The following is a 27,555-nucleotide window of genomic DNA, read 5'->3' as shown; positions in this document are numbered from 1 at the left end:
AAGACCTGATTTTGTTCTGTGTACTTCAGGTGAGGTATGACAGGCTCAAGTGACACAAAACATTTCTAAACCCAACCACTTTATAGAAAACGTACATTATATGGCTATACCTTAAAGAAACAGAGATAGGGATCAGCTAGTATCGGGGGCATAGTAGTCAGGCTTAAATTAAACTTTTCATAAAGATGGAGGCCATTGAAATACATTTCTGCCTGGCATGCCATCCTACGTGGTTTAATACTTTGAATCACTAACTAACAAATTAACTTTACTCTATCTACATACTTGTCCAAGGTTAGTGACTCAAGTTATTGAAGCCACATGGTCAGCGTAACAGCAAGGCATCTAGTAATAAAAGAAGAAATGGAAGCCCTCATCCTTCCAAAATATTTTCAAGCTGAATTGCAAGCAGATATAAAAGGGAATGCAGTTATGTATTTATTTTATATGTAAAAAAATATTATTAGTATTTTAAATGCAGCTAGTAAAAATTCTGCATATAACTTGATTTCAGTATCTTGTAATTCCCTCTACAGCAGTACTGCCTCTAATAGGTAAAGCAGTATATTGACCTTCTCAGGCATTCTGCATTCTCAGATGCTGGCAAAGAACTTGCTGACAAGAGGAGAGGGCAGAGTGATGATCTCATCAGCCTTTTGCTGCTCCTACATTGTCCAATCACAGGCTGAGGACATGAAGGTGACCTAGAGGTGTTGCTAAACTGCAGCGGAGAAAAGTTGCCTAACTGCAGCAGAAAACTTTGGTCACCATGCTGGCTGTGCTATGTAGTAAAACTGTGTATATCTCAGCAATAGGTGGACAGCAATACAAATCCTATAGCAGGTAACACGGCACCTTATATATAGATTTCAACTATGTATTTAGCTGTTTTCCTAGAGTTTAGCTTTAAAACATTTATAACTGAAAAAAAAGTGGAGTGCCTACCATTCCTACTTGCCATTTTCTCTAGGACTACGGGTATGAAATTAAGTGTAAATCCAACATTTTTAGTATTCATCTGAACAAGAATAGAGGGGAAATCTTCAAAAGGGAACCCTTCTTCTTGTGACATCTGTCTTAAGCTGGCCATACACCTTACAATTATCTGCAGACTTTCTGTGGTCAGATGGAAAAGGTGCAACAGATTCCTCAATCTACACTTAACTGTGTGGATGGAGTAATCTCCACCTGGACCAATCTGTTGCACTTTTTCCATCTGACCACAGAAAATCTGCAGATTATTGTAAGGTGTATGAGCACCTTAAGAGAAGAATATCCTCTCACTTCCTGTTGAGAATACAGGACAGGCAATGAAGGGGGATCTACCTAATGAGAAAGATGGCAAAAAAAAAATGGCAGTGGTTTTAACCCTTCTCTTCCCAATCCAAAATGAAAAAAGTTTACTTACTTTAGATATACTTTAAATGTAAATGTAAGTTAATGTTACTGCTTTTTTACTGACAAGAACTTCCAGCTCTGACAAATGTGCACTATGTTATCTTGTAAGACATTTCCCCAGTAAATACTTTTATATTAAAATGTAAATAAACAACTGCGCAAATTGTTGCAGTTAGGATGAAATTTTGTATCACATGTGTTCATATGTGTTCCTAATGGCTCTTAAAACGAGCTAAGTGCTTTGATAGTTCAATGCCACAGAAATGCTTTTTTTGCCATAAGTAGGTTATTTGTAGCTCTGCTAACATGCCACCAAAACAACAACAACAGTTCTCCTGTGCTGCACGGACCCATCTGTCCACACTGTCCACGTTTCATTATACCAGTCTAAATACGGTGTTCCTTACAATGACTTCCTTCATGACAGTAAGAAATACACTCTGCTGAAATGATCAGGAATTCATGCCCAGAGCATCTTCTCATGACACTTCATTCATGTGACTTAATACCCCGCCTTAGAATGAAGCCACATCTCATTATCAGTGGTTTGCAGAGGATTTCCTGAAGAAATAAAAGAATTCAGACAGAATATTACATTAAGTAGATCTCCCAGCATTTTAAACATGCATTTTTAAATAACAGGATGAAGACCAAATATAAAGCTGCAATCCTGATGGTACTTGACCTTTAGGTGATTGGTGGGTGTTTAAAGTGATTGCGACTGATGAGATCATGCCTGAACCAGATAAGAAGATACGAAGTCACCAGCACAGATAAATGCATATGACAGATTTATTGTGAAAATAGCGCCACATAAGTCAAAAGAATACCAATGTTTTGGGCCTAGCAGGGTTCCTTCCTCAAGGTGACATCATGAAACAGAGAGGAAGATGGTAATTAGCGAGGGATAAGGTAAATAAAACTGCTTGTAATATTTCCCAGGGGATCAGCTTTAAATAAACCTTATATCTAAATAAATAAATGTATTCCTTAACCCCCTTATTTAACCCTTATTTAACCCTAAATAACACTTTCCCCCTTCTGCCCTTTAGATATATTTTTTCTTCTTTTTTTAATTTATCTTTTTAACCGTTAATACTTAAAGTATTACAAAAACCAAGGCGATTTTTACCTCAATGCATTCTCTGCATTAAGGTAAAGAATGCCCAGAACCTTCTAGAAAAATCAGTCAGCCAGTCACAGAAGCAGGATTGACACCATAGGTCACCATATTGCATTGGGGTTTTTTTATTTTATTTACAGTTTTAGAAAAAAAACAGTGCATTGCAAAATAAAACAAATGCTTTTTTTGAGCTTTTTATGGAGATTTGTGGAGCAGGGGTCATGGAGAGACTTGATGAATGTCAGAAATGAATGGCAAGTACACACAGTAGGTCCTTGTATTTAAATGTCTAATTTATGGTTTTAGAAGAAGCCACACTCATGTTATTTGTGTCAAAAACAAAACAACTGCGATCGCCAATTACTCACCTAAATCACAGCCTCTTTTTAATCTGCGCCGGGCAAGTTTGATCTGATCCTGCAGGATTTGTACCCAATGTCGTGGGCCAGGGACCTTTTCCACATTGTTAGCAGCACAGTATTTCTCTGTGAAAACTGACAAAAAGAACATAGCATACTGTAAAGAAAAGCAGATTGATGGAAGGTCTCTTCTACGAGGAGACAGCGACATGCAATTTCTGGGAATAAGCCTAAATGTGTATAAAAACTGCATTAATAATATTGGAGGAAAGTGGCTCAAACTGCTGCACATACAAAATGGTAATGAAGGCTCAATCACTCTGCGGATGAGATGTGTTTGTGCATCCTCATTTGAACTTGCTAATACAAAAGAGCAGAGACAATGCAGCACATGAGTACTAGCTGCAAAGATCAGGAAAGACATGCTCTGCAGTGATTTTAAGAGACACATTATTTTGCCTATCACTGTAGACAATTTTAGAAAATCGTTGGGGGAGATAATGATTTTTTATTGTCTCAAACCTAATATAAATAAACAGGTAACAGGGACACTGAAATACTAACCTTTCCTGCAAAAATTGAGTCCTGGCATACTGGTGATATGATCTTTACTAAAAGGGACATAGGGACTGATGTTTAGGCAGGGCCAGTAAACCAACAGTTCTACCTGAACTTTGATCTTCCTCCTCTGCAAAGATGCAGAGTTTACCCAATTTACACTTATACATTTCTGAAGCTGAATTTAGCTAGATCTCAGTGCGTGCAGATCAGAGTATGAATATATATATTTTTTACTTATAAGGGGCATTTAAAATTAGAATAGTGCTGCCTCTGGGTGTGCATAACTCGAATAGATATGTGCACTAAAATACACGGTGCTCCTGTTTCCATATAGAAAAAATAAGAAACCTGGTACTCACTGGCCTGCAAGCTGGCAGTCTAAGAAACAGAGTTTACCAGTAGTGATGGGGCTTGGTGCCAGCCCAGTCCTAAGCCTGCTTAAAACTGTGACTGACACCACATTCTCGGCCCAATTAGTTCTGGCAGTTGCGACAGGTACATTTCCCACCCCAATTTCCATTGTGACAACAAGCTGCAGGGCCGGGAATACACCTGCTGCAACTGATTGGGCCAGAGGGGGTGGGTGGGGTTGGTGGGATATTGTCAGTCACAGTGTTCAGTGGTCTTGGGCAAACTAGGATCGCACCAAGCCCCAGCTCATCACTAGTTACCAGTAATCATAGACATTTTCAGAGCCTGGTACACAAAATTAATGCTCAGATAAAAAGTAAAGGCTCTATGCAGGTAACCTGTGTCCCCAGTTTAAAAGGCAGTTTAAAAGGCACACTTTTGACTAGTCTGCCTTCAATTAACTAGTACAGGCAGTGATCCCTGATACATTTATAATAACTTGTCAGTGCACGCGCAATCATTTTACCAACATTACACAGTGCCATAGTCCCTGTATATTTCTCATGTTAACATCTCCTGGCTATGATACTGCATGTGTACTTTCTATACAAGTCAAACACCTGCCACATGGAAAGAAAATCATGGATTATGATCATGATAATGTGTACCTTTTATTGCTCCCACAATATTTTGATCCAATCCTTGCCTGTTGTCATTGAGTCCACGTTTCCGTTTTCCATTGGGTAGGGATGATGCCAAAGTTTTATCATCAAAGAAAGCACAGACAAGTTTTCTAAAGAGTAGGCTCCCTGACCTCTTGTAATTGGACAGTATGGAATCGAGCTGGGATTTTGCCATGAAGACGTCAAACCCTTCAGCCAACTGTACGTCTGGCTATCAAAGTAAAAAAAGAATGCATTGAATATAGATATCAAGATGGCTACAATGCACAATTTTTATGCAAAAAGCTTTCAGAAGCACCGTATGATTATTATTATCACATAGTATTTATATAGCGCCAACAGTTTGCGCAGCGCTTTACAATATAAGGAAGACATTACAATCACAATACAATTCAAGACAAGTTGGTAAGGAGAATTATAAGATAGCTTATTAGTTTTACTTTTTCTCTATATCTTCTGTGACAGGACAGTGCCATGTCACTCTGGTGATTGCTGTGCTTGGCACCAAGTACTCTTGGCCAGAGGGGCGGAGAGGGTCCAGAAATTGCATAGTATTACAGGGAAGGAGCTGGGTTTCCAGTTCCTTCCGTATTTTCCGGAATATAACTGGGATCTGGGTCTCTGGAGATTTCTAGGTGTCTTGGGCGGGATGAAATCTCCAGTCCTGGGGCCAGGTGCAGCCAATTGCCAGGCCAGACTGTCCAGGTGGCTGGTAACAGCCCTGTTAAAGTCAGTGAACAGAGAGGAAGAGAAAGGCAGTGGTGCAGTCGGACATGCAGAGTGGGAGACTGTGTACATGTGATGCTGGATGCAGGTGGAACAGCCTGGGGGGCTGGAAGGCTTGGAGAGGCTGAGAGAGCCAGGCACACAAGGTGTGTGGCTGTGAAGTTGAAAGCTGCTCAAGGACTAGCATTCCTGGGAAGAGATTCCCCAGGTTTGGGACTGTATACAAGTCGGTGAGACGTCTTTGTTTTGTTATCTGCGCTGGAGATAAGCACATATTTTGTGTTCAACACTTTCTTCTGACCTGCAAGAGCAAATAAAAAAAGACTTGTGTTTTGAAAAACCCGCCGTGTGAGTGCTCTGTGAGCTCCCCAATATCACACTTCCCAATGTTAATAGACAAGTATAACCTCCTTTTCAGTTTACAAGGTGACAGCATTAAGTACATTTGTTGAAATCTAGGGATTAGGTATTTATCTTGTCTCTTTCAGGGTAAGTTAGCTACTTCTCTAAAGCTAGGCATCTACTACGCTAAAAAGCGCGGACAGAGCAATCTCCATTGCAAGCTATTGTGCTCAGGCAACCACAACACAGCTGCAATCACAACCACGGCTGCCTGAGTACCTGAACAGTGACTGAATCTGATAGGATGCAGTCACTGTGCAGCTGAGAATTTTCAGCTCAGTTCAGTCATTTTTTTAAATTTGTTGATCCGGGTGGTACTGAAAGTTCCACCCACTCCTCAAATTTTGGCCGATTTAGCAGGAATAGGATGAAATATGAAACACATATGCCTAGCTACAATACATCAAGGAAATAATAAGCAGAATCAGCACGTTCTAATTAACGCCAACTATTAAAAATGGATGCAACAATACATATATGATATTTGAAATTACATAATGCAACTAGAGATAGCATGCTGTGTAATAAAATTGGAAGTAAATATATCCCTATAATGGTCTTGTATTAAGTAGATGTAGCAGATCACAAATTACAAAGTCTTCACAAAGCGTCAATATCCAGGGTATTTATGGGAAAGGGAAAATAGTCAGTAAAGGACAAATGCTAATGTTTTTAGCTTTGGTGTAATGAGAAACCGTGTGAAACACATTACATTGATGAAGGCCAAAGCAACTAATTAACCTTTGAATTGCAACTTACATCGGAAGACGACGAGTTGACAACAATACCAAATCCAGGCACATGATTTTCTTCTTTCTTGACGTGCTCTGCTTGTAACAGACCTGCCCTTTCTGGAAGTACCACAGTTTTATGCTCCCTTACGTTCATGCTGTGTACACTATGAACTGGGGTCACCACTGTGTTCTTGGGAATTACTTTCTTCTTTATTATTCGTTTCCTTGATAGAACTGCCTTCTGGGAGCAAACACAAGACTGGGGAATCTGCTGCCGACTTTGTGCTACTGCATAAAAAGATGTAAGAACATGAATGAAAGATAAGCTCATTGTCTAGATGAAGTATGTTGTCAAAATACAAAAATATCTATAGAATACATCCAGTTACTGTATCTTGTCTAGGTGGACACATTAATGTGTAATTTAGGAGGCAACAAATTCAATACATGCAATAGCAGGTTGTTTTAATAGAGCCAGGGAACTTTTTCCATGGATAGTAACAGGGAGGGCTTAAAAAAAATAGATACTTGGCTCCTAGAGTTTGAACATCTTTGAATTACATTAGATATGGCAGCATGATCATTTTATTTTCATCAACATAAATCTTAGAAGTAATTTTATTTCACAGAATTAACAATAGACATTCTAGTTTCCCATTTAGGAATACAGAAAATGTTGATAAATCTTTATTTCTAGCTACCAAAAATATGACAATGCTCTCATACTTCTTATACTGGCCAGCTACATTACATGCATGGTTCCTTAAAAGAGAATTATGGGGTAAGTGTTTTTCCCCATAGTTCTCTTAACACATACTATACTATATATACTAGAGGACATATACTAACCTCCTCTCGTGACCCAAACAAAGCTCAGTATATCGCGAGCTACAGCTCGCGGTATACCGAGACCGCTGCAACCAGGACAAATCCCGACAATGCTGTCGAGATCCACCCAGCTGCGTGAGTGACAGCTGGCTCTACCTATCTAGAGGCCGATCCAGCTGTGCCCACCCCCTCCCCTGTCCATTTCTCCAGTCAGCGCTGGAGGATCGGAGCGGGGGAATCCCTGCGGGGAGTGGTGACTGATAGTCACGGCTCTCTGCAGGGAGATGATCGAGAAGTGAGCGAGCGATGGTATGCGTTCGCTCACTTACCGATCTATTGAGCTGACATGTGACAGCTTCATTGTCACACGTCGGCTCAAACTATGAGGATGAGTGATCTCCTTTAATTGTGCAAACAAGATTTAAAGCTACCTTACAGGTGAGCTGTTACATGGGTCAAATGGCCCGGCATTAACAGCGATAACTCGTTTTACTTAGTTGCAAATGCAAGAATTATTCAGTGGACGTTAATTGAGATTCTCAATAATGTAGCAGCAAAATTTAGATTTTCCTCTTTACAAGTGTTGTTTCAATATTTCAGATGCCAGAACATTTATTGTTTCGCTAAAGTACATGTTTTTTTATAGTTAAATGATGGAGTGGGGCTAACTACAGAAATCGAGGCTCCATGGGTCTTGGAACCAACAGTGCTCTGCAGGGACTGATATGAAGACTAATAGAAGAATTTCCAGGACCCACAAAGTGTCTGCACTTCAATACAGTTGTTGCCTTAGAAACATTTTGGGCCAGGTCAAGTTCACTTTTCAGCTAACCTCAGACATCAGATTATTGCCATATGTGAAGGTATTATCTGACAGCTGCAAACTTTCTGGACAAATGATCTTTCTATAAACATGCCTACTTGCTCTTGTTGAGTGTAAAGGGGCCCATACACCTTAAACTCATTGAAAGCTCGTACGATCTTCCCATCTTGGACGGGCAGATCATACTTGCGATCATCGAAAGCCCGCCCCGCTGAGGGGCGGGCTTTCCGATGACCGCAGTGAGGGGCGGGCTTCCGATCACTGCAAACGGGCAGTGTGCGCGTGCGCACACCGGCCCGTTCGGCAGTTGTCGAACAAGCAGGCCACTAAACGGGTTTTCAAGCCTGCTTGTTCGACGGAAGACGTGCGAGCGTACAGTAGAAACGGTTGCACGCCTTCCATACACTGTACGATTCTCGTACGATCGTGGGATTTCCCGCGATTCTCGTACGAGAATCGTACAGTGTATGGGCACCTTAAGTGTTTATGTTGATAGGGAAAGCAGAAAGGCCTTTCTAAAGCTTGCCTCAGACCTTACAACCATCGCAAGACTTTTGTCTTGCGATGGTTGTAAGGTAATTTAAAAAAGTACGATCTGCCCATCTTGGACAGGCAGATCGTACTTGCGATAATCGCAAGCCCGCCCCGCTGAGGTCGCACGCCTTCCACACACCTTGCGATAATCGTACGGTCGCGGGATTTCCCGAGATTATCGTATGATAATCCCAAGGTGTATGGGCACCTTTAAGCTGACCATACACCTTACAATTATCTGCAGATTTTCTGTGGTCAGATGGAAAAGGTGCAACAGATTCCTCCATCTACACTTAACTGTGTGGATGGAGTAATCTCCACCTGGGCCAATCTGTTGCACTTTTTCCATATGACCACAGAAAATCTGCAGATAATTGTAAGGTGCATGGGCACCTTAAGAGGCAGCTTAACTTTGGTGAAAACGAAAGATTGGCTGGAAAAAAAATCAACCCAGCCAATTATTTCTTCCTATGGGAAGGATTGGAGAGGGGATGACTGGATGAGTTAGGGATTGATCACAGACATACAATCACTTCTTGATCCGACTATAACTAGCTGAATGGGACAGAGATTATCTGGGCTTCTTTCACAATTCATTATGTCAGGGATAGCCAAACTCCCTCCAGCTGTGGTAAAATTACAAATTCCATCATGCTTTTGCCTCTAAAAGTCATGCCTGTTGCTAGCAGTGTCTTGCAATGACTTATGGGACTTATAGTTCCGCAACAGCTGGAGGGCCGAAGTTTGGCTACCCCTACTTTATGTTATATAGGCTAGGCAGAAAATGGAGTGATAACTTACAAGTAATTATTTAATAGTGAATGACGATCAAAAGGAAAGGGTGAGCTTATAAAGTGTCATATACACTATTAGCTTTTGTAAGAGTTAAGTTTTTATGTCATACGTGTGCTATATCATGATGACTAATCCATTCTGCAAACTGTAATATGTAAACAGATAACTATGATTTAAGAAACACCCACACATTAACAGGATGGTGGTAATGCAGTACAAAGCACATTTAATTGCATAGCAAGGTAAGATGTCTATAGACTAATATACCGGATGACTAGACTGGATGTTGTACAAACTAGATGACTCAATAAGGCAGTGCAAACCGCAGTAAAGTGGAGTAAGGATGGTCACAGGATGATTTTTGTTTTGAAGAGTCAGAAATCATTCTAGTAACTAACATGATTGCTGACAACATCATAATCTGTTGACAACTGTTTTCAAGTTATCCATACAAGCAAAGTAGTGTTAAATGCTCAAAGTTTTTGCAATACAAATCTAGATCAAGCAATTATACATTGCCCAGCAAAGTATTTCTTTACATTTTTGCCCAAGCATTTACAGTCATCATGTTTCCAAACAGATCCAACTCTGTCAGCTCCACATCCCTGAACTTCCTGTCCAGTACAAGATCACAAGGGACAGCACAGGCTACAGCAGCTGTCCATCTACTAGTATTGAGAAAGGGAGAGGTAAAATCAAGGAGCAGAAGAACTGCTAGCCATGCTGGGCCTGGGTGCTTGTGGAGACACACACAGCTTACTAGCACACACAACGTTAACTCTATACTGTATTTCCCTGAAAGGGAAAGGAGTCACCCTAAAACAGGATATCAGGGTCAGCGCTCAGGGGACCAGCTGATTCTGCAAGAAACTAAAACTTTTAAACACCAAGAAGAAGTATACATTGTAAGTGATTTCATCAGCATTTGGAATAGCTTAACACCCTTTTGACTTTAATATCACTTTACGAACTGCTGCTGTTGACCCACAGTGGCACAGTGGCCATTCAGTCACAGAAAGTCCAGATACTGTAGGTTGGAGAATGAAAGTTTGAAATTAATTGCTTGCTGTATTTTTATAAAGACAAGCTGATATATAAGGATAATTCATTAAATAGATCCTGTTACGCAACAACTAATCAGTATGAAACTTCTATAGCTCTCGTTTTATTACAACAAATTTGAAACTGAAAAGTGCCAGCTTATCTCAGGGGAATCAATAGCAAAAGGACAAGGTTTTCTAACCTTACAATCTCTAGGTCTGTAGTAACTGCAGGAGTCTACATATATGAAAATAACAAACGTTAGTGGATTAAAGAACTGCAAGGGTTAATGGCTTGTTTGGTCTAGGGGAGCTCAAATAAGGCAGACTTACTTACCTGATCCCAGCTCCTGCGGCAGTCAGAACTCACCTCTACGGAATGGCCCCCAGCACAGCTAAGGAATGTCCCTCTGCGTCCTTACGTCTAATGCAGGTCAATGGACCTGCATAATACGTAGTGATGCCAGTGGTCCAACCGGAGCCCGGGGGAGAAGAGACTATGGGGACTGGTCAAGCAGCCCAGAGGGAGCCGGTTGGATTGAGGATCAGATAACTTAACCTGCTTTATTCCAGCCCATAACGAGCACTTAACCCTTGTGAAGGGGGGGGTAGCCCCACTGCCAGGGTAAGTTTTTTATTTGCCTGGAGTTCTCCTTTATGTTAACATGTAGTCTAATGTTGATCACTACACCATCAGTTACACCTTGCAAAAGATAAAACAATTTCTGTTTCCAGGTGAATGTGCTTCTCTGTCAGCTTGTACTAATACTTTGCCAGCTGGGAGCGGTTCATGTACATTAGTGCTTAAGAAAAGGTTTACACTGTTTTGCTGTAAAAAATGATTTTTAAGTAAACCAGGACTGTTGTTACAATATTTAAGACAAAATTGTCATGTCATATCTATGGCCACCTTTACCAACTTACCAAATTGGTAAGATATTTGCCCATCTGTGACCAGCCTCTACAACAGATCTTTGATCAACAGCAGTCATTGTTATTTTGCTTATTAGTAGACATGAATGACGGCAAAAAAAATAGTTTTGGATGTTTCCTTATTTCGTTTCACCCTGTGTGCAGATTAAGAAACTGGTTCTGTAACTCTCACAGATTCACCTGTCCTTTCAGGAGGAAAGCTACAGAAGCCTGCGAGGGCTGCTTTGTGATTATAACCCATATGTTAGTATAACCACAGGAGGTTTATAATCGTATGTGTAGGGCTGCATCTAACGATTATTTTCAAAATCAGTTGGCTGATTATTTTTTTGATTACTCGATTAATTGGATTAAAAAAAAATGAATACCCAAATGGAGTGTTACAAACAAACATTTTACTTACTCCTCATAGTGAAGTATATCCCAAACGTTTATTGATAAAACAAAAGTAAAAACTCACATGTAAATGTAAAACCGGCCGGTATCCCACGAGCTCCCATGCTCACTTCCGCATTAGCTGTGATGTCAGATAGGCCCGCCCCGATGCGTTTCGTCACTTAGGACGTTCTCAAGGGAATAGTAGGTCAATGCGGAAGTGAGCACGGGAGCTCGTGGGATAACGGCCGGTTTTATATTTACATGTGTGTTTTTACTTTTGTTTTATTAATAAATGTTTGGGATATACTTCACTATGAGGAGTTCCTTTTGATTTTTTTACTATATGTGAAACATCATCCGTTAAACATTTGGGAGGAAACACTGAGAACTTTCTGATCCAATACCAACTTCAGGTTACCTGCAGAGTGTAAAACGATATATATGCGGTGAGAGCGCATTGCCCGGGGGGCTTCATGTGCAACACTGGGAGGATCACGAAAAACCAGCACTTTATATGTTTTGGATTTGAAGGACGAATTATGAAGTTATATTGACATTATCACATTTTTTTTGCAGAAATATAGTTTATTGAAAATTTTCAGACATACAAGAGATTGTAACAACAGACAAAGGCAGCGTCAAATGTACATCTTTGAGGATAATAGGATAACCCTAAATAATAACAACCGTATCTACAGTACATGTGTTAATGTGCCCGAGTCCTAGCCACACCTAGGCCCAAATGTTCTCGACCCTGCCCTGAGGGCCGCAAACGGCTAAAGCCCACCCCAGTGGGGGGAACCTCGTTATGGAGGTGGGCGAGGACCTGGGACTGTAGCCTCAGGCGATAACCAGAAATCATGCGAAAGTCATGTTCCATTAACCTCCAGGTAAGTCAATTCACCTAGAGCCACCTTACAAAAAACAACATAACAATAGACTCACAACCAGACTAGACAAGCAGACACCAGAAGGACACAGAGACAATGAAATACAAGGAAAAAAGAGAGAGAGGAGGGGGGGTGGGGGGGGGGGGAGAAGGGTTATTACGCGGTCAAGGAGAACAGATTTTGTATCTATGCCATTGTTCTAAACTCATCCGTTTCCATAAACATTGGCCAGGGCCTCCATCTAGACAGGAAGGTCTCAGACCTGTCAAGCCTCTCAGCAATCAGCTCTTCAGATCTCATTAAGCGGCACATTTCCGTGGACTATTCCCCTAAGGTAGGAACCACCTGGGAGTTCCAGTGCCTAGGGATCAGTGCCCTAGCAGCAGACATTATCACATTTATCACTTTATGAAGTTTTCCCACTGGTTATATATATATATAAAGTCACTATTTTTCACTGTGTTAATTTATATCTGGATGTATATATATCCAGTCCTTGGTCACATTAATTACATTATTCATAGTTTATATGTTGTTTGTGGTACACTATATATATTTTTCCACCACTAATTTGCACAATTTTTTAGGATATTTTGAAAGTTATATTGTTTTGCAATTAATATTAGCTACACCAGGGTATTTAGCGCCGCACAATCGTTATTTATATTGCTCCCAGCCGCTGGATGGGAGACTTGATGCCGTCTTTCTACTGCCGGCAGAAGAGAGGGCACGAGGCAGCAGCAGTTTCAACTAATCGAATCAACTAATCGATAATGATCATTATCGATTATCACCAAAGGGTTGTTGTAGCCGAAGCGAGCAGAAGGATTAGCCAAACGTTTGGCTACATCCTTCGGCTCTTTAGTGAATAACCCCCTATATGTAATGATAACCTCTCCCCTGCTGTTTGTTGACATACCTGAGAGCTTTTCTGCTTGTCCTATATACAGTATGTATAGGTGGTTGTGACACACTAACAGGAGGATGCCTGCCATTTTACTCAACCAGAGCACTGCACAATGACATATAAAGCTTGTTTGCTTCCACTGCCTTCCTAACAGGGGTTCCTAAAAGCCTGAACTTGCATACCAACACTCAGGTCTCTGTGCCCCAGCATTGCACTGTACATGCTCAACACTAACCTAAGCACACAACACAGGACCTAAAGCACACAAATAGTTACCCTACACACAACTCACACCAGCAAAGTGTGTGCACGTGTTTATGTCTCCAGCCTAGTAAGGGGTTTGGGACTGGGCCCACAGTTCTCACTCTGCTTGCATTGGGCCACTGAACAGTCACATCTATACTTGGACAAGAAGCAATGACTTATAAAATGTGTGAGAGTTTTAAAACGTTGCATGATTAACATCCAAATCATCTCAGTATTAGTATGATCTGTGAAATTAAAAACACACATGAAGGAAGGAAACAACGTTTCCAAAGTCTGTTACATATAAATGTGAACTGTACCAGCAGTTCTAATAGAGTTAATATAATCACTGCACACTCCTGATTCATTTGATTTAATACTGTACACCATAACAAGCAATATGCAGTCGAGCTCAAGGAGCATTTGTTGCCAGGGCACCAGACGTATTTTTGTTCTGACAAACACCTTATTACTGTTTGGCCTTGATGCAGTCCCTAGACCTTTCCAGGGATATGCCTGACTTTATTGCAAATTGGTTTACTTGTATTTGCGTTATTAGAATATGAGAGTTACAAATCTTGTACTTTTAATGAAGTATATGATTCACAAGTTGTTGTTTTTTTGGAATAGCTTTCTCCCTGGTTTTCGGCAATATTGATCTTTTTCTGAGAAAAAAAATCTATCTATTAAAAAAAGAGACTGAAATATAATCAGAAACCGGACATGGAGATTGCAGTTCAAACCTGCAGGATGCTTCTTGTGATAATGAATTGAGCCCACGTTTAAGAAAAAAAAGAGTCTTTATCTGTAATTAACGGAAACTTGTGCAGAAGGGATATGTAGACTGCAATTGCAGATGTCTTGTAAAAATGCTACAAGTGAAACAAATGGCAAACGTACATGCTTTAAAGCTAGCTAGGAATTGATTAGTGCGTGTGCTATTTTGTTTCACTTGTTGGATTTGGTGTGGGGACACACTGGGGCTTTCAGATGCCATTGTGATGTGCTGGGCGGTGTCTGGTGTGTCTTGAAGGAGGCTGGGCTACCTCCTGGCAAACCTGCACCCAATTCATCCTTTTGTTATAAATGTTCCAAGATGGAGCCTCTCATAGATTAGAGTTATGTTCTTTGTTTCAGGTTGGTGACTCACTGTATAGAGACAAACAGGTAACTCACATTTTAAAGGATGAGTGCACTTTGCCCCACACCCGACTTAGCAATCCAGCCCTCCTTCTCTACAGATTTGTACTTACTGAAATCTGACACGCACCCTTCTGCTATTGTTTACATCCAGTGCCACACTGCTCCCTCTGCTGGCTGCACATTACAGCCCCATAGATTTTTATGGTGTTGACTCTCAACCGGGAGACGTACACAGGCAGGAAAGGGAGACTTGCAGTGCTAAGGGCCCGTTCACACCATCTCCAGTGCATTCCAGCATGGTAAGCTGCTGGAACGCATACTGTTCGGCTCCCTGCATTCGAGGGCGTGGCTGTGTATTCAAGTCAATGGCACTGCAGCCCCCCCCCCCGCAGTACGATCACCCGCACCAGAACGCGTGTCACAGCAATGCCCCCGTTCCAGTCCAGTGCGATTGCAAAAAATAGTGCTTGTACTGCTGGAACGCACTGGAGATGGTGTGAACGTGTCCTCAATGTCAGCAAATAGCGGAGCAACAGCCCTCAGATCTTGGTAAATATCGATCTGTAGAGGGCAAGGGTGGGGTCATTTAGGTCAGGGGAGGGGGCAAAAAGAGTGCACTTATTCTTTAAGTAGCTTAGCAATAGCAGCTTATATGTATATATCAGTAGATTTGTACTGGTAGTGGTTTAATTACCCGATGCTCTAAGTAAATACATTTTATGCCATTACATCACTTCTACAGGAGATATTTCTGTGTGGATTTCTCAAAAATGAGAATATGTAAGTGTAAGTGAAGTAGCCCATTGTAACCAATCATACGTCATTTCTCAGTGTAGTTAAATCTAAAGTCGGATTGATGCCTCGTTCATTTTGCACTGTCAAAAACTTAAGAAAAATAATGTTGTCCTTTAAATAATGGTGTCTTCACAGCTACACAGTTGTCTTAGTATAGTGAAACTTACCTGCTTGCACTTGCATAAATTTCCTCATTGCTTTGAGCTCCTGTAGGATGGCCTGCAGAGTAGGTTGACAGTTACACGTGCAACACTTTGTCTCTGTCGCAGAATTCACCAATGGTAAATCACCTGTAAAGAGTTAATATGTCAGTCATTCTGCTGGATTGGGTTAAATGCTTTTAAATCTTTAAAGCAAAAGTCCAGGAAAAATAATTTACACATCGCAGTGATTGTGCAACATATCACAAAAAAAAGCTGTGTGTTATGTGGGGTGGGCCATTGCAGAGTATATAAATCTTAATTTGCAGCATGCCGGCTCCTACACATAACACCGAGCTTTCAGGCTCTAAGGGGGGTGAGGGATGTGAATCGATCAGTGAGGTGTTCAAGTCGCATTTCTGCCCCTCTTTACTACTTGCCCATACATAAAATGCCTTGTATTTTCTCAAAGAATGCAAGGCGTTCTGTGTTTGGATGAGTAGAGATGATGTCACATCCCTGCCCCCTCCTTTCTAATCACAGAACGCCTTGTATTATTTTATCCTTCACTTCCAGCAGTGCCCGGAAGTGGTATGTGAGGGAGCCAGCATGGTGCAAAGTAAGACTTTTATCATTTTGCAAACCCAGTGCAGAATTTGCCTTTACATGTGAGCACCAGAAAATATATCTAAGAGGTGAGTAGGATTGATGTGTCAAATGTCAATTACACTTACCTCTGTGCTGTCCTCCTACCCTAAGATCCAGCTGTCCTAGAACTGTTACCGGAAAGCATCAGTACCATTAGCTCAATGTTTCTGCTCCGTGTGCTTTCCACTTCCGTTACCTGCTTTTTTCTAAATGGACATATTACTACAATGGTGGCCACATAAACTTCTATTTGCGTCAATTATTTATATTTACAAAACAGCAGGGACACAAAGTATGTATCTGGGAAAGGACAGCATGGAGGTAAGTGTATTTAACAGGTTACCTCCCTCTGTACTTTTTAGATATTATTGCTGGAGCTCTCCTTCAAGGGTGTGTAACATAAGTATGATTATTAATTATGGACATTCTCTTTGTGCTCCTATATAACCCCAGGTGCAGCCCTTCATCTGCTGCTATCTGGAACTCTCTGTAAAGTCTACGGTATATGTTTGGAGCAGCCTGTGCTGGCAACTTCACAAAAAGTGATAGGAAATAGGATGTATTATGCTGGACGCAAATACTGCTGGTATCCTGTGAATTCCTGATGAAGACCCGTGCCAACAAAGGATCTATATATTCAAGGCAACAACGAACATCAGAGAACTGTTTTTTTTTAAACTTTTTTTATACAGGAGCCTTCTGCAGACTATGAATACCTCAGATGTGTATTATATGACATGTTTTCCAAATGTAAATTACTTCTATTTGCACTGCAACCACACTTTTCGTACAGGTATCCAAGCCATACGCATAAACTGGAACAACCTGAAAACCTTTACCAAAATGGGGTTTGTGATCATAATAAAAGTGCCCGCTGTAAGGTAAATTCACAGCATAAAATAATTATAGGTCTCTTATAAATACCACGTTCTTCTGAGAAGCTGTCTGATGGCAATATTTGCCTTTTGTTTCTACATTTTTTTGGTTCCCTTGCCCTTTCCACTTTATGTTTACTGTACTATATATGTTTAATTTTTCTTATTAGATATAGAACAAAGTTTCACTTCTTCAAGTTCAGCATTTTTACTATAGTATCATTGACACGTAGCTAGTTGTTTAGTAATTAGTAATTCAGTAAAAGTACTTTGTGTTACATTACATTCTGCAAGGCTTGACAAGTGAATGGATAAATCAATATGACTAAACTGCCATTATTTAAATTATGTTAATAACGAGTAGGATTGTTCTCAGGCTGGAATAAAATGACTTGTGGCTCATCATTATTTTGCTAGGTAAGGTGCATGGCTGCACTGTACGTGTATATGATGTGCAACTGGTGAGTACCCAGTTTAATATACAATGTATAGAAGTCCCATTCTTAAAAATAAAGTGCAGGTTTTCTATTTAATAGCAAGAGAATCTGAATTTTAGAAATACTTATGGAAATTGATTTTTCCTAACATTCAACAAAATACATGACAGCACAGCAGGAAATCACTCATAGGACAAAGGACATCTTTATTCAGTACAAAAGAGGTAGGATCACAGTCCCTCTGATGTGTTTCAACCCAGCTGGGTCCTAATCATAGCAGATTAAAAAAAATTGATTAAATAGCTAAACATGCTGATATACCTACTTCATTTTTTTTTTTACATATCAGCATTTCTGGTTTGTACATATTACTCCATGAAATGATGATCTGATTTATTCCACAAAATGCAGCATATTCTGCCTTTGTAAGGATAAACATTAACGGCTAAGTTTACGATTCTGACCTTGTTTCATGCCATATCTACAGTATATTTAGGGTGTAACATGAAACATGGCCACATCCGCTGACCCCCAACCAGCCCCCCACATTCACCTGAATCATGAGGTTTTACATCCTGCAGGCTGCTGCTTTACATTTGGTGTGGCTGTGCATGGCTCCACCTGCACAGCTACGACATCCATTCACAGATCATTTAAAAGGATCTGTAAAATCGAGAGACTACAAGTCCCGTCTGCAACCGATGCAGAGGGACTTCTGGTTCTGAATGGAATACAAGTAGGGTGATGCCACTGCATTTGTAGCCCATTCATATTTCCTCGTGACCCTTAGCAGAAAGCCCGTACCTCAGTATGGAAAGGGACTTCACCCTAGAAGAATGGTCTGCAAGAACAAGAACATTGCACCCGTGATCCACTAATTGTGGTTGCAATGCTTCACATGCTCCAATGCAAAAAAAATTATAAATGGATATATTTTCTTTTATGAATGTGTGTGCATTTATTTTAATTTTTTTTTTTTTATTTGACTTTGCTTTTACACATTTCCCACTCTTCAACACAACACAGCAAATCATTGATTTTAAAAGCAAGGTAACAACACTGGTAAAATGCAGCACAGCATGGCAGCGTGTACCTTCATTTACAAAATGGTCTCCAAAACCGGCCCCTGTTCAGTCTTATACAGTACCTCCCAAACAAGGTAGCACTTTAAAATGAAGGCCCTTACCTTTCTCCTGGCAACTGAGGTGTTCCAGGGGAGAGGATAAAGGTCTTGACTGCAGAGTGTTCCAGGTTGGTTAAAAAACAAAAACTAACAGGGTTATTCACAAAAGTGTGAAGAGTTTGGAGAAGACAGGAGAAGTTACCAATTTACTCCAACATAGCGGATTTGGCCTAGATTGTTCACTTCTCCTGCCTTCTCCAAACTCTTGACCCTTTTGTGTATAGCCCTGTAAATGTTACAAAGACCTTTTGCAATGGCTGGATTTTGGCAACCCTTTGTCTACTTTTGTAAAGACATTTTCAAGATTGTTTCAAGATTGTTACATGATTGTTACATGTTAGCTATATTCACATTATATTTTAAAAGACAGGGACAAGTGCAGTTTTAAGCGATGGATTCTTGTTTAGCTTTAAACTCCACTAGGCAGTATTTGCCTTTAAATGGTACATATAAAAAGTACAAGAGTATTGTACTGTATAGCCATTGATTTGGAGTATAAGGGAGACCCTTTGTTGCCTAACTTAATTTATTAAAGATGCAAGCTTTCGGGATGCCTTAGATTCCTTCTTTGGTCTATATACAATTCTGAAATTGGTCCTACAACCCACATGTTTAAACCCACTTACAAGGAGGAGCACTGAAATATGAATATATTAAAAATACAACTATTTTTTCTTGACACACTTTAATGGTAAATGCTATTGTAAGAGATAAGATATCAATCTTTAGAAGTGTTATTGGGGTAATTGACTAAGAAATAAGTATTGGAAGTACAATTCTCACCTCAAGGAGAGTCCTTTCGAAAGGGTGATAAGTTATATGTAAACCTTGACTTTTTAAAAGCTGTTGGTAAGCACAGCTACTATTACAACTCTACACTACAGGGCTCTCTGACTTTACATGCCATCTTTCAAGCCTGCTTTAAATACAGTACATCCACTGGTACTTTGGTGTCCAAGACTTATAAGTGGATTATGGTAGCTGAATAAGCAGCCACTACTACAGTGGAGTTCAAAAGGATAAGGTACGATGATAGGCAGAGACAGGCCAGATGTAAGGACTTGGGGGGGCTTGGAAATAGAGTTTAGGGATCAAAGGAAAATGAGGTATAGTCAGGTGTTGCAGAAGTCAGGGAAGGCAGTGGATGATCATAAAACAAGTGTCTTGTAAGGGTTGGATGAACAAGCGGTGAAGAACTATCGAGAGAAAGACGTTGTCCTCAAAACAGATGGCGACTCTATAATGAGTACCAGTCAAAGGTTAGGTCCCCTTAAATAGGCCAAATAACCAATCAGTGCTGTGAGCAGTAGCGTATATACTTTACTATGGGCTAAAATGCCTGTGTGGACCAAAATACAAGGTACAGCTGAGGGTCTAATTCACCCCACACAGGCAGGAGCAGGTGGATAGAGGTAAGTACCTTACACCTATCCTCTCCCAACTTCCGAGTCTACCTGTAAGAAGCCTACCTCGTTACGTCCCGGGATCACGATTCGGGACCGCGTCCAATTGGTAACAGAGGATATGATCACATTGAAATAATTGTCTTCTAATGTGTTTGAGTATCTCATACCTACTCCTTCGAGTTTTTCCACTGAATGGCAGAAAAGGGTTTACTGCAATCATAGATTATAATGTTATGTGAATATAAACATAAATACCATCCTTAGAACTGCACCGCCCAAGTGTTCAAGATTGTAGTGATTGCAGTAATCCTGTGTATCTGGTGAGCACTGCTTAAAGAGTTTATATAGCTTATGTGGATTCAGACATGTCTGCATGCATGTAGAAAAACAAACAAGAATTTAAAAAGCTTCAAATGTCTGATTATACATCCATTTAAGATCCCTTAAAGCATTACATACCATTAGATCCAGGATTTTTCACATGATTCTGCACACTCTTAGAGCGAGTTCCATACTGCCCTGAAAACTCGCTGGCTTGAATTGGCATGTTATTCCATGGAGCTTGTGCTGGATGAATGGGATCATCAGCAGCACATGGAGGGCTCAAACTCCCAGTCCAGCTCATATCCAAGTCGTGACGCTCCTCCTTAAGTTTCTCCCCTTCTTTGATGACACGCTGGTAAACCCGCACAGTGCTGTCATTCAGCAATCTCCTCATGCCAGTGATCTGTTTCTTGATTTCCATACCTTCATCCCCTGTGTAAATAACAAGAAAGATTAGACAATCTTTGGTACCCATGCCAACCATCCCCTGCAAGGATCATCTTTTTTACACAGAGCATTTTCTGTGGACAGGACCATGGTATGGAATTATAGCAAGGGGTGTCCAAGACATATTAGAAGCCAAGGCCTAATCACAGTTTCAGTGAACTTTTTTTAAACAAAGAGCCTTAAAGCCGTCTCTAACCCACCATTTTTATATTTTTTCCTTTTATATTTGGTAATGGTAATGATCATTTTCCTTTTATACTTGGTGATGGTAATGATGAGCACATACTTAACAATCTGAAAGTTCTTTATTTTAAAGTGACACTAAACTCAGGAGTTAAATCTTAAAAATGCTTTCAATTACCTTCACTATTAACAAAAATGTATCTTATTTGTGCATCACTCGGCTGTAGATCCTCAAATCATCTTTGAATCGGGGCTGACATTGTCCTTCCTTCTAGACGGTGGCTACTTTTGTTCCCCATGGTCCGTGCATGTGTTGTAAAGTAGCCACCGCTCCAAGCTTTCTCCCATGATGGACTACAATCTCATGTTTAGTTTACTAATTTGTATTGACATTGTAGTCCATGATAGGACTGAGCTTGGAGTGGTGGCTACTTTACAACACATGCACGGACCATGGGGAACAAAAGTAGCCACCGTCTAGAAGGAAGGACAATGTCAGCCCCGATTCAAAGATGATTTGAGGATCTACAGCCGAGTGATGCACAAATAAGATACATAGTTACATAGTATTTGAGGTTGAATAAAGACCTATTTTTTAGGTCCATGTATCATCTCATTCTTAAGAGTACCTGTACCCCTGTATATTACAGTCTCTCAGGAAATCATTCAAATGCTTCTTGAATTTTTCCACACTCTTAGCCGAAATCACTGCCTCTGGCAGCGAGTTCCAGACCCTAACCGCTCTAACTGTGAAGAACTCCCTTCGCCCCTTGTGCTGGAATTTGTTTTCCACCAATTTTAGGTGGTGGCATCTAATCTTTGTTACGGAGTTAATCGTAAAGAGTTTGTTGCTAATGTTGCTGTCACCATTGAACATTTTATACATGAAAATCATATCCCCCCTTAATCTTCTTACTTCCAACGGGAACATGTTTAAATTCAGTAGCCGTGTCTCATAGCTCTGGTCCCCCATTACCCTAATTAATTTGGTTGACCTCTGCTGGACTCTTTCCAGCTCAAGGACATCCTTTCTGTGGACTGATGACTAAAACTGGACCGCATGCTCCAGATGAGGCCGAACCAGTGATCTATAAAGTGGCACAATTATAGACCTGTCTCTGCAATAAATCCCCTTCTTAATACAGGACAGGACTCTACCTGCTTTGCTTACAGCAGACTGGCACTGCAAGCTATTTTTCAATCTGTGGTCTAAAATTACCCCCAAAACTTTTTCTATTTCTGACTTCCCTAGTGGCATACCCATAATTGTATAGCCCATTTGCTTATTTTAATCCCGAAGAGCATTACTTTGCATTTATCGACATTAAACCTCATCTGCAATATATTTGCCCACTCAACTATTATATCCAGGTCCTCCTGTAATGTTATACTCTCTAGGTCCGTTTCTAGACCTAGACACTATTAACAGATACATTTCTGTTAATAGTGAAGGTAATTGAAAGCATTTTTAAGATTTAACTCCTGAGTTTAGTGTCACTTTAAAATAAAGAACTTTCAGGTTGTTAAGTATGTGCTCATCATTACCATCACTCAAAAAATCCCTCCCAACAGAGTAAACTGAACAGCAAAAATGTAACAAATCAAACACCACTACAAGAAATACACCACATTAACATTGTGGGCTTAGTCGCTTTTAACACATATGTGTCTGTAAACATTTTATACTAATTTTTGCGGGATAGCTGACCATAAAGAAATACATTTTTAATAGGCGGCAAGAGTCTTATCTATTGCACATATGACACTCTGATAAAATAACCAGATATGTTGCCTCCCTCCCTTTATAAAGTGCTGAGCAAACTTTTGGTGCTATATAAATCCTGCATAATAATAATAAACATTTGCTTATTCAAAAAGACAGAAGAGCCATGTTGATGAGCATACTGCAATAACCCATAGCAACAAATCAGAAATCATGTCTTAAAATTGATTAAACTACAATGAACTGACATCTTACAACAGGGTCACTGCCCAATGCACATCATAAATGCATACATGTATTAATGAATAGCAATATGTATGCATACAGACAAACTGTGGTAAGAGCCGGGTTCACAACCCCTAAAGTTGTTTATGTGATTTATAGAAACACAATGCAAAACCAGTACTGATGAACTGTTACAGTATATATAATGATATATTTTACATAAACTAATAAATTAAATGTGCTTTGTGAACTGTATCAGTGCATAAGCAGAAGTGTCTGCTAGTCCCTTGTGAGTTTCAGTGTTCTGATTGCCATTTGAGTTTGATTCATACATACAGTAGTATGTTTGTCTATCTGCTGCTTTCCCAGAACATCCATTTGGTTTCTGAAAACAAGTACTGATGAACTTATTATAGGTAAAATTATAGGTAATCATTACTGGTCAGCATTATGTTGTATGCGGTATAGTGCAGTCATGTCAAAATGACTAGCTAATAAAACAGATGTGAAATGACATCCAATAGAAGGGGAATCAATTTTTATGCGATAATATTTCCATTAAGATAAGCTTCTTCCATATACATTTCTGCATTTCCTTTTCCACATATCTGTCAGTAATGACTACTCATAAATGAAACTTCTAATATTGATATGCTCTAAAAGTACATAGTGTTAAAAATAATAACAAAGCTGATGAACAGCTTTGATTAGAGTACCCCATTGTCTGGGGCTGGTCCATTACAGCCCAGAAAAACGAGGACATGGCTATTATGAATCCAGTGACTTTACTGCAGACCTTAGGAAAGTGAAATCCTACTACAGAATTTGAAATAGAATACTAATGCAAGCTAGTTATGATAGGCAAAGAGTGCCCTACCTTTTCAGTTCAAAATAATAAAGTCATTTAAGGTAATACCTTTCATGGTGAACTATTCAATCACAAATATTAATGGAAAATTGTCAGACAAAAGAGCCTAGTGGGTTGAATGTTTTTTCAACTCCAAGCTTATTTAGTCTGTTAAAAGAGTTCTGTAACATGCTTATATGTACATATGTCACAGTGTCTTCAATTCAAGCTCAAGAGTATAATATATTACATTTGAAATTGCAAAAGACATACACATATCTTTACAGATCAGAGTGAGGCAACCTCATCAGTCTTGCAATGCATTATGGAATTCGCAGTTTTAGCACAGCCGAAGTGCTGAGATTGCCTACCCCTGCTATAGATCAAGCTTAAGGCAAGATAGAGTAAGTAAGAGACTAGTGTTTTAAAACATAGAAAATACAGCAAACAATGTTAACATAAATACTATGGGGGGAATTTATGAACATTGGAACAGACAGAATCTGGAGCAGCCAATCAGTGTCTCTCTCTCATTTCCAAAGCTTAACTGAACAAACTGAAGAGAGAAGCTGATTGGTCACTATGGGCAACTGCTCCAGATTCTGTCTGCTCCAGTTTTGATACATTTCCCCTAATGTGCTTAGCATACTACATAAATGTACCTCAGCATTATCAGATTATAATAGAATTGTTTTCTCACTCTCTCTTTTACAATTGTGAGTTGTAGGGTTTTCATTATAGCTAGTCCCCCCTAATTGCTGGGCAGGGTATCTGCAGAGTTAGGACCACACCTTGCAGAGGTGTCTTGGCGCGGCGGTGTGGCTTCTACATATTTTTGGCCAAAAGTTTGTGCAACTAAAACCTCTGATTTTAACGCATAGTGTTGACAGGGCAATTTGTTTGGTTGCAGGCTGGCTGGCAGGTGAGCTGGGGATTTTCTGTGTTTTGTATCATACTACATAAATGTACCTCAGCATTATCAGATTATAATAGAATTGTTTTCTCACTCTCTCTTTTACAATTGTGAGTTGTAGGGTTCTCATTATAGCTAGTCCCCCCTAATTGCTGGGTAGGGTATCTGCATCAATTGAAGGGTTAGGAAATGTCTGCAAAAGGTGATTCCTCAAAATGTTCTCCCAAGGCTGCCAGACTTCCTGAAAAGCCTCTAGCAAGCCTAATAGTGTATTCAGGATACCTTCATTAATATAGATATTGGAAAGATTAGTGTAGACCAGGGGTCTCAGTTCTCTTGGGGGCTTCTGGAAATGTTCTTCTCCCATGGGGGCCACATACAAATTTTATAAAATGTCACATTACAAAATAAAATGTAACTATATACGGTACCGGTGTAAATGTCTGCGTGTGTTTATAATGTCAGTATATGTGTTTGTGATGGTTTCTTTGTATGCCATGTCAGTATATTTTTTTGTTATGTGTGTGTGTATTGTCAGAATTTCTGTGAGTGATGTTGGTATGTGTGTTAAAGTTCCTGTGTGTCATATCAGTATGTATACATGTGTATATGTGCGCAGTGTCAGTATATTTGTGTTTTTTCCCCACAAGTTTTAATTTTAATCATAGAGGACAAACAGATTCACACATTCATTCACACACAGAAATACGCACGCAGAGAAATACACACACAAAAATACGCACACACCCCCCCACACAGAAATACGCACACAGAGAAATACACACACAAAAATACGCACACACCCCCACACACAGAAATATGCACACAGACAGAAATACGCACACACGCACAAATACGCACACACCCCCACACATAGAAATATGCACACAGACAGAAATACGCACACACGCACAAATACGCACACACCCCCACACATAGAAATATGCACACAGACAGAAATACGCACACACGCACAAATACGCACACACCCCCACACATAGAAATATGCACATAGACAGAAATACGCACACACAGAAGTAAGCACACACACAGAAATATGCACACAGACAGAAATATGCACACACACCCACACGCAGAAATACGCACACACACCCACACGCAGAAATACGCACACACACAGAAATAAGCACACACCCACACTCAAAAATACACATAGACAGAGAAATATGCACACACACACACACACTAATACACCCACACTCAGAAATACACACACTAATACACACACAATAAGGCTCCATTCACACCTGTAAGTTTAGGTGCGATGAAGAATTTATGTGTCAGTATATTTCTGTGTGTGTGTGGATTAGGCCCAATTAACACCTGTGAGTTTAGGTGTGCTTAGGGATTCCTGTGTCAGGAACTTGCGTTACCCAGCAGCAGGAACATCTAATCTGCTGTTTACAAGCAACAGCTGTCACTCGTTCAAGTTAATGATTGGGTGATAGCCGCTGTACGTAAACACCGGCACATTGCATGTAATCATATGTGATACGATCACTCTCACGATCAATGCATCCAGGGAGAGTGACTGATTTTAACCGCATGTAATCTTATCACATATCATTACATGCCGCGTGCCTGCGTTTACATGCAGCAGCTGTCCGCCGCTCATTAACCTGGAAGGGTGACAGCTGCCGCTTGTTAACAGCAGATTAGGGATTCCTGCTGCAGAAAAAAGCAAATTCCTGACACAGGAATCCCTAATTGCAACTAAACTTACAGGTGTGAATGGGGTCTATTACACACACACACACACACACACACACAAAGAAATGCACACCACACACTCTTGTAACTGCACACTGTGTGCTGTTATTTCGTTTAATTCGAAAAATTAATTATAATGGGGAACATTACACTGTAATATTGCCTATTATAATCTATTTCTATGATTAAATGATTGCAGACAGGACCGCTGTTCTATCAAAGGTTGTGACTACCTTAGATTGTGTGACCGGTCACGTGGTCACACATTTTAACGTAATCCCGCCCAGTTTTTCGGCAGTGGAATGTGTGACCGCCAAAAGGTGAAGCATTCCAACGCTTTGTTAGCTGTTCCAGGGCAGGTCAGCATCGCAGATCGTATGTGCTGGAGAACTGATCTGCCCTGAAACAGCTGATCGGTCCTCAAATGTCACTTCTATCCGACTTTGTGAGTGTGGTGAAATGTGAGATCGCACTCACAAAGTCGGATAGAAGTGACATTTCAGGACCGATCAGCTGGTCCAGGGCAGATCGGTTCTCCTGCACATACCATCCGTGTTGCCGATCTGCCCTGGAACAGCTGACAAAGCTTTGGAATGCTTCACCTATTGGTGGTCACATATTCCACCGCTGAAAAACTGGGCGGGATTACGCTAAAACGTGTGACCACGTCACTGGTCACACATTCTAACATAGTCACAAACTTTGATAGAACACCTCCATCAGGGGACTCCGACCGCTGTGATCCGCTCCCGCAACCCCCCACCTGGCGTACCTAATGAACAAAGTGCCCTGGTGCAAGATTTTATCTTGGGCCCCCCTCCAAA

The 27,555-nt window shown here is 40.4% G+C and overlaps 1 protein-coding gene across 1 annotated transcript in view; it reads right to left on the bottom strand.

Annotated features, from left to right (window-relative positions):
• Positions 1–1,880: 1,880 nt before the first annotated feature.
• BEND7 (BEN domain containing 7) overlaps positions 1,881–27,555 on the bottom strand; it is a 52,965-nt gene continuing 27,290 nt past the window's right edge. Inside the window, exons 3-8 of the mRNA XM_018553729.1 lie at positions 20,798–21,094; positions 15,817–15,939; positions 6,363–6,625; positions 4,461–4,686; positions 2,890–3,015; positions 1,881–1,959 (exon numbers count right to left, since the gene is read on the bottom strand). Coding sequence (XP_018409231.1) covers positions 1,901–1,959; positions 2,890–3,015; positions 4,461–4,686; positions 6,363–6,625; positions 15,817–15,939; positions 20,798–21,094 — 1,094 coding nt within the window. The 3' untranslated portion in view covers positions 1,881–1,900. The remainder of the gene's footprint in view (positions 1,960–2,889; positions 3,016–4,460; positions 4,687–6,362; positions 6,626–15,816; positions 15,940–20,797; positions 21,095–27,555) is intronic.

Source organism: Nanorana parkeri, unplaced genomic scaffold (genome assembly GCF_000935625.1).
Source record: "Nanorana parkeri isolate BGI_ZX_2015 unplaced genomic scaffold, ASM93562v1 scaffold128, whole genome shotgun sequence".
Classification (NCBI taxonomy): Eukaryota; Metazoa; Chordata; class Amphibia; order Anura; family Dicroglossidae; genus Nanorana; species Nanorana parkeri.
The sequence above is the reverse complement of the archived record's forward strand: the minus strand, read 5'-3'. Positions and strand labels throughout refer to the sequence as shown.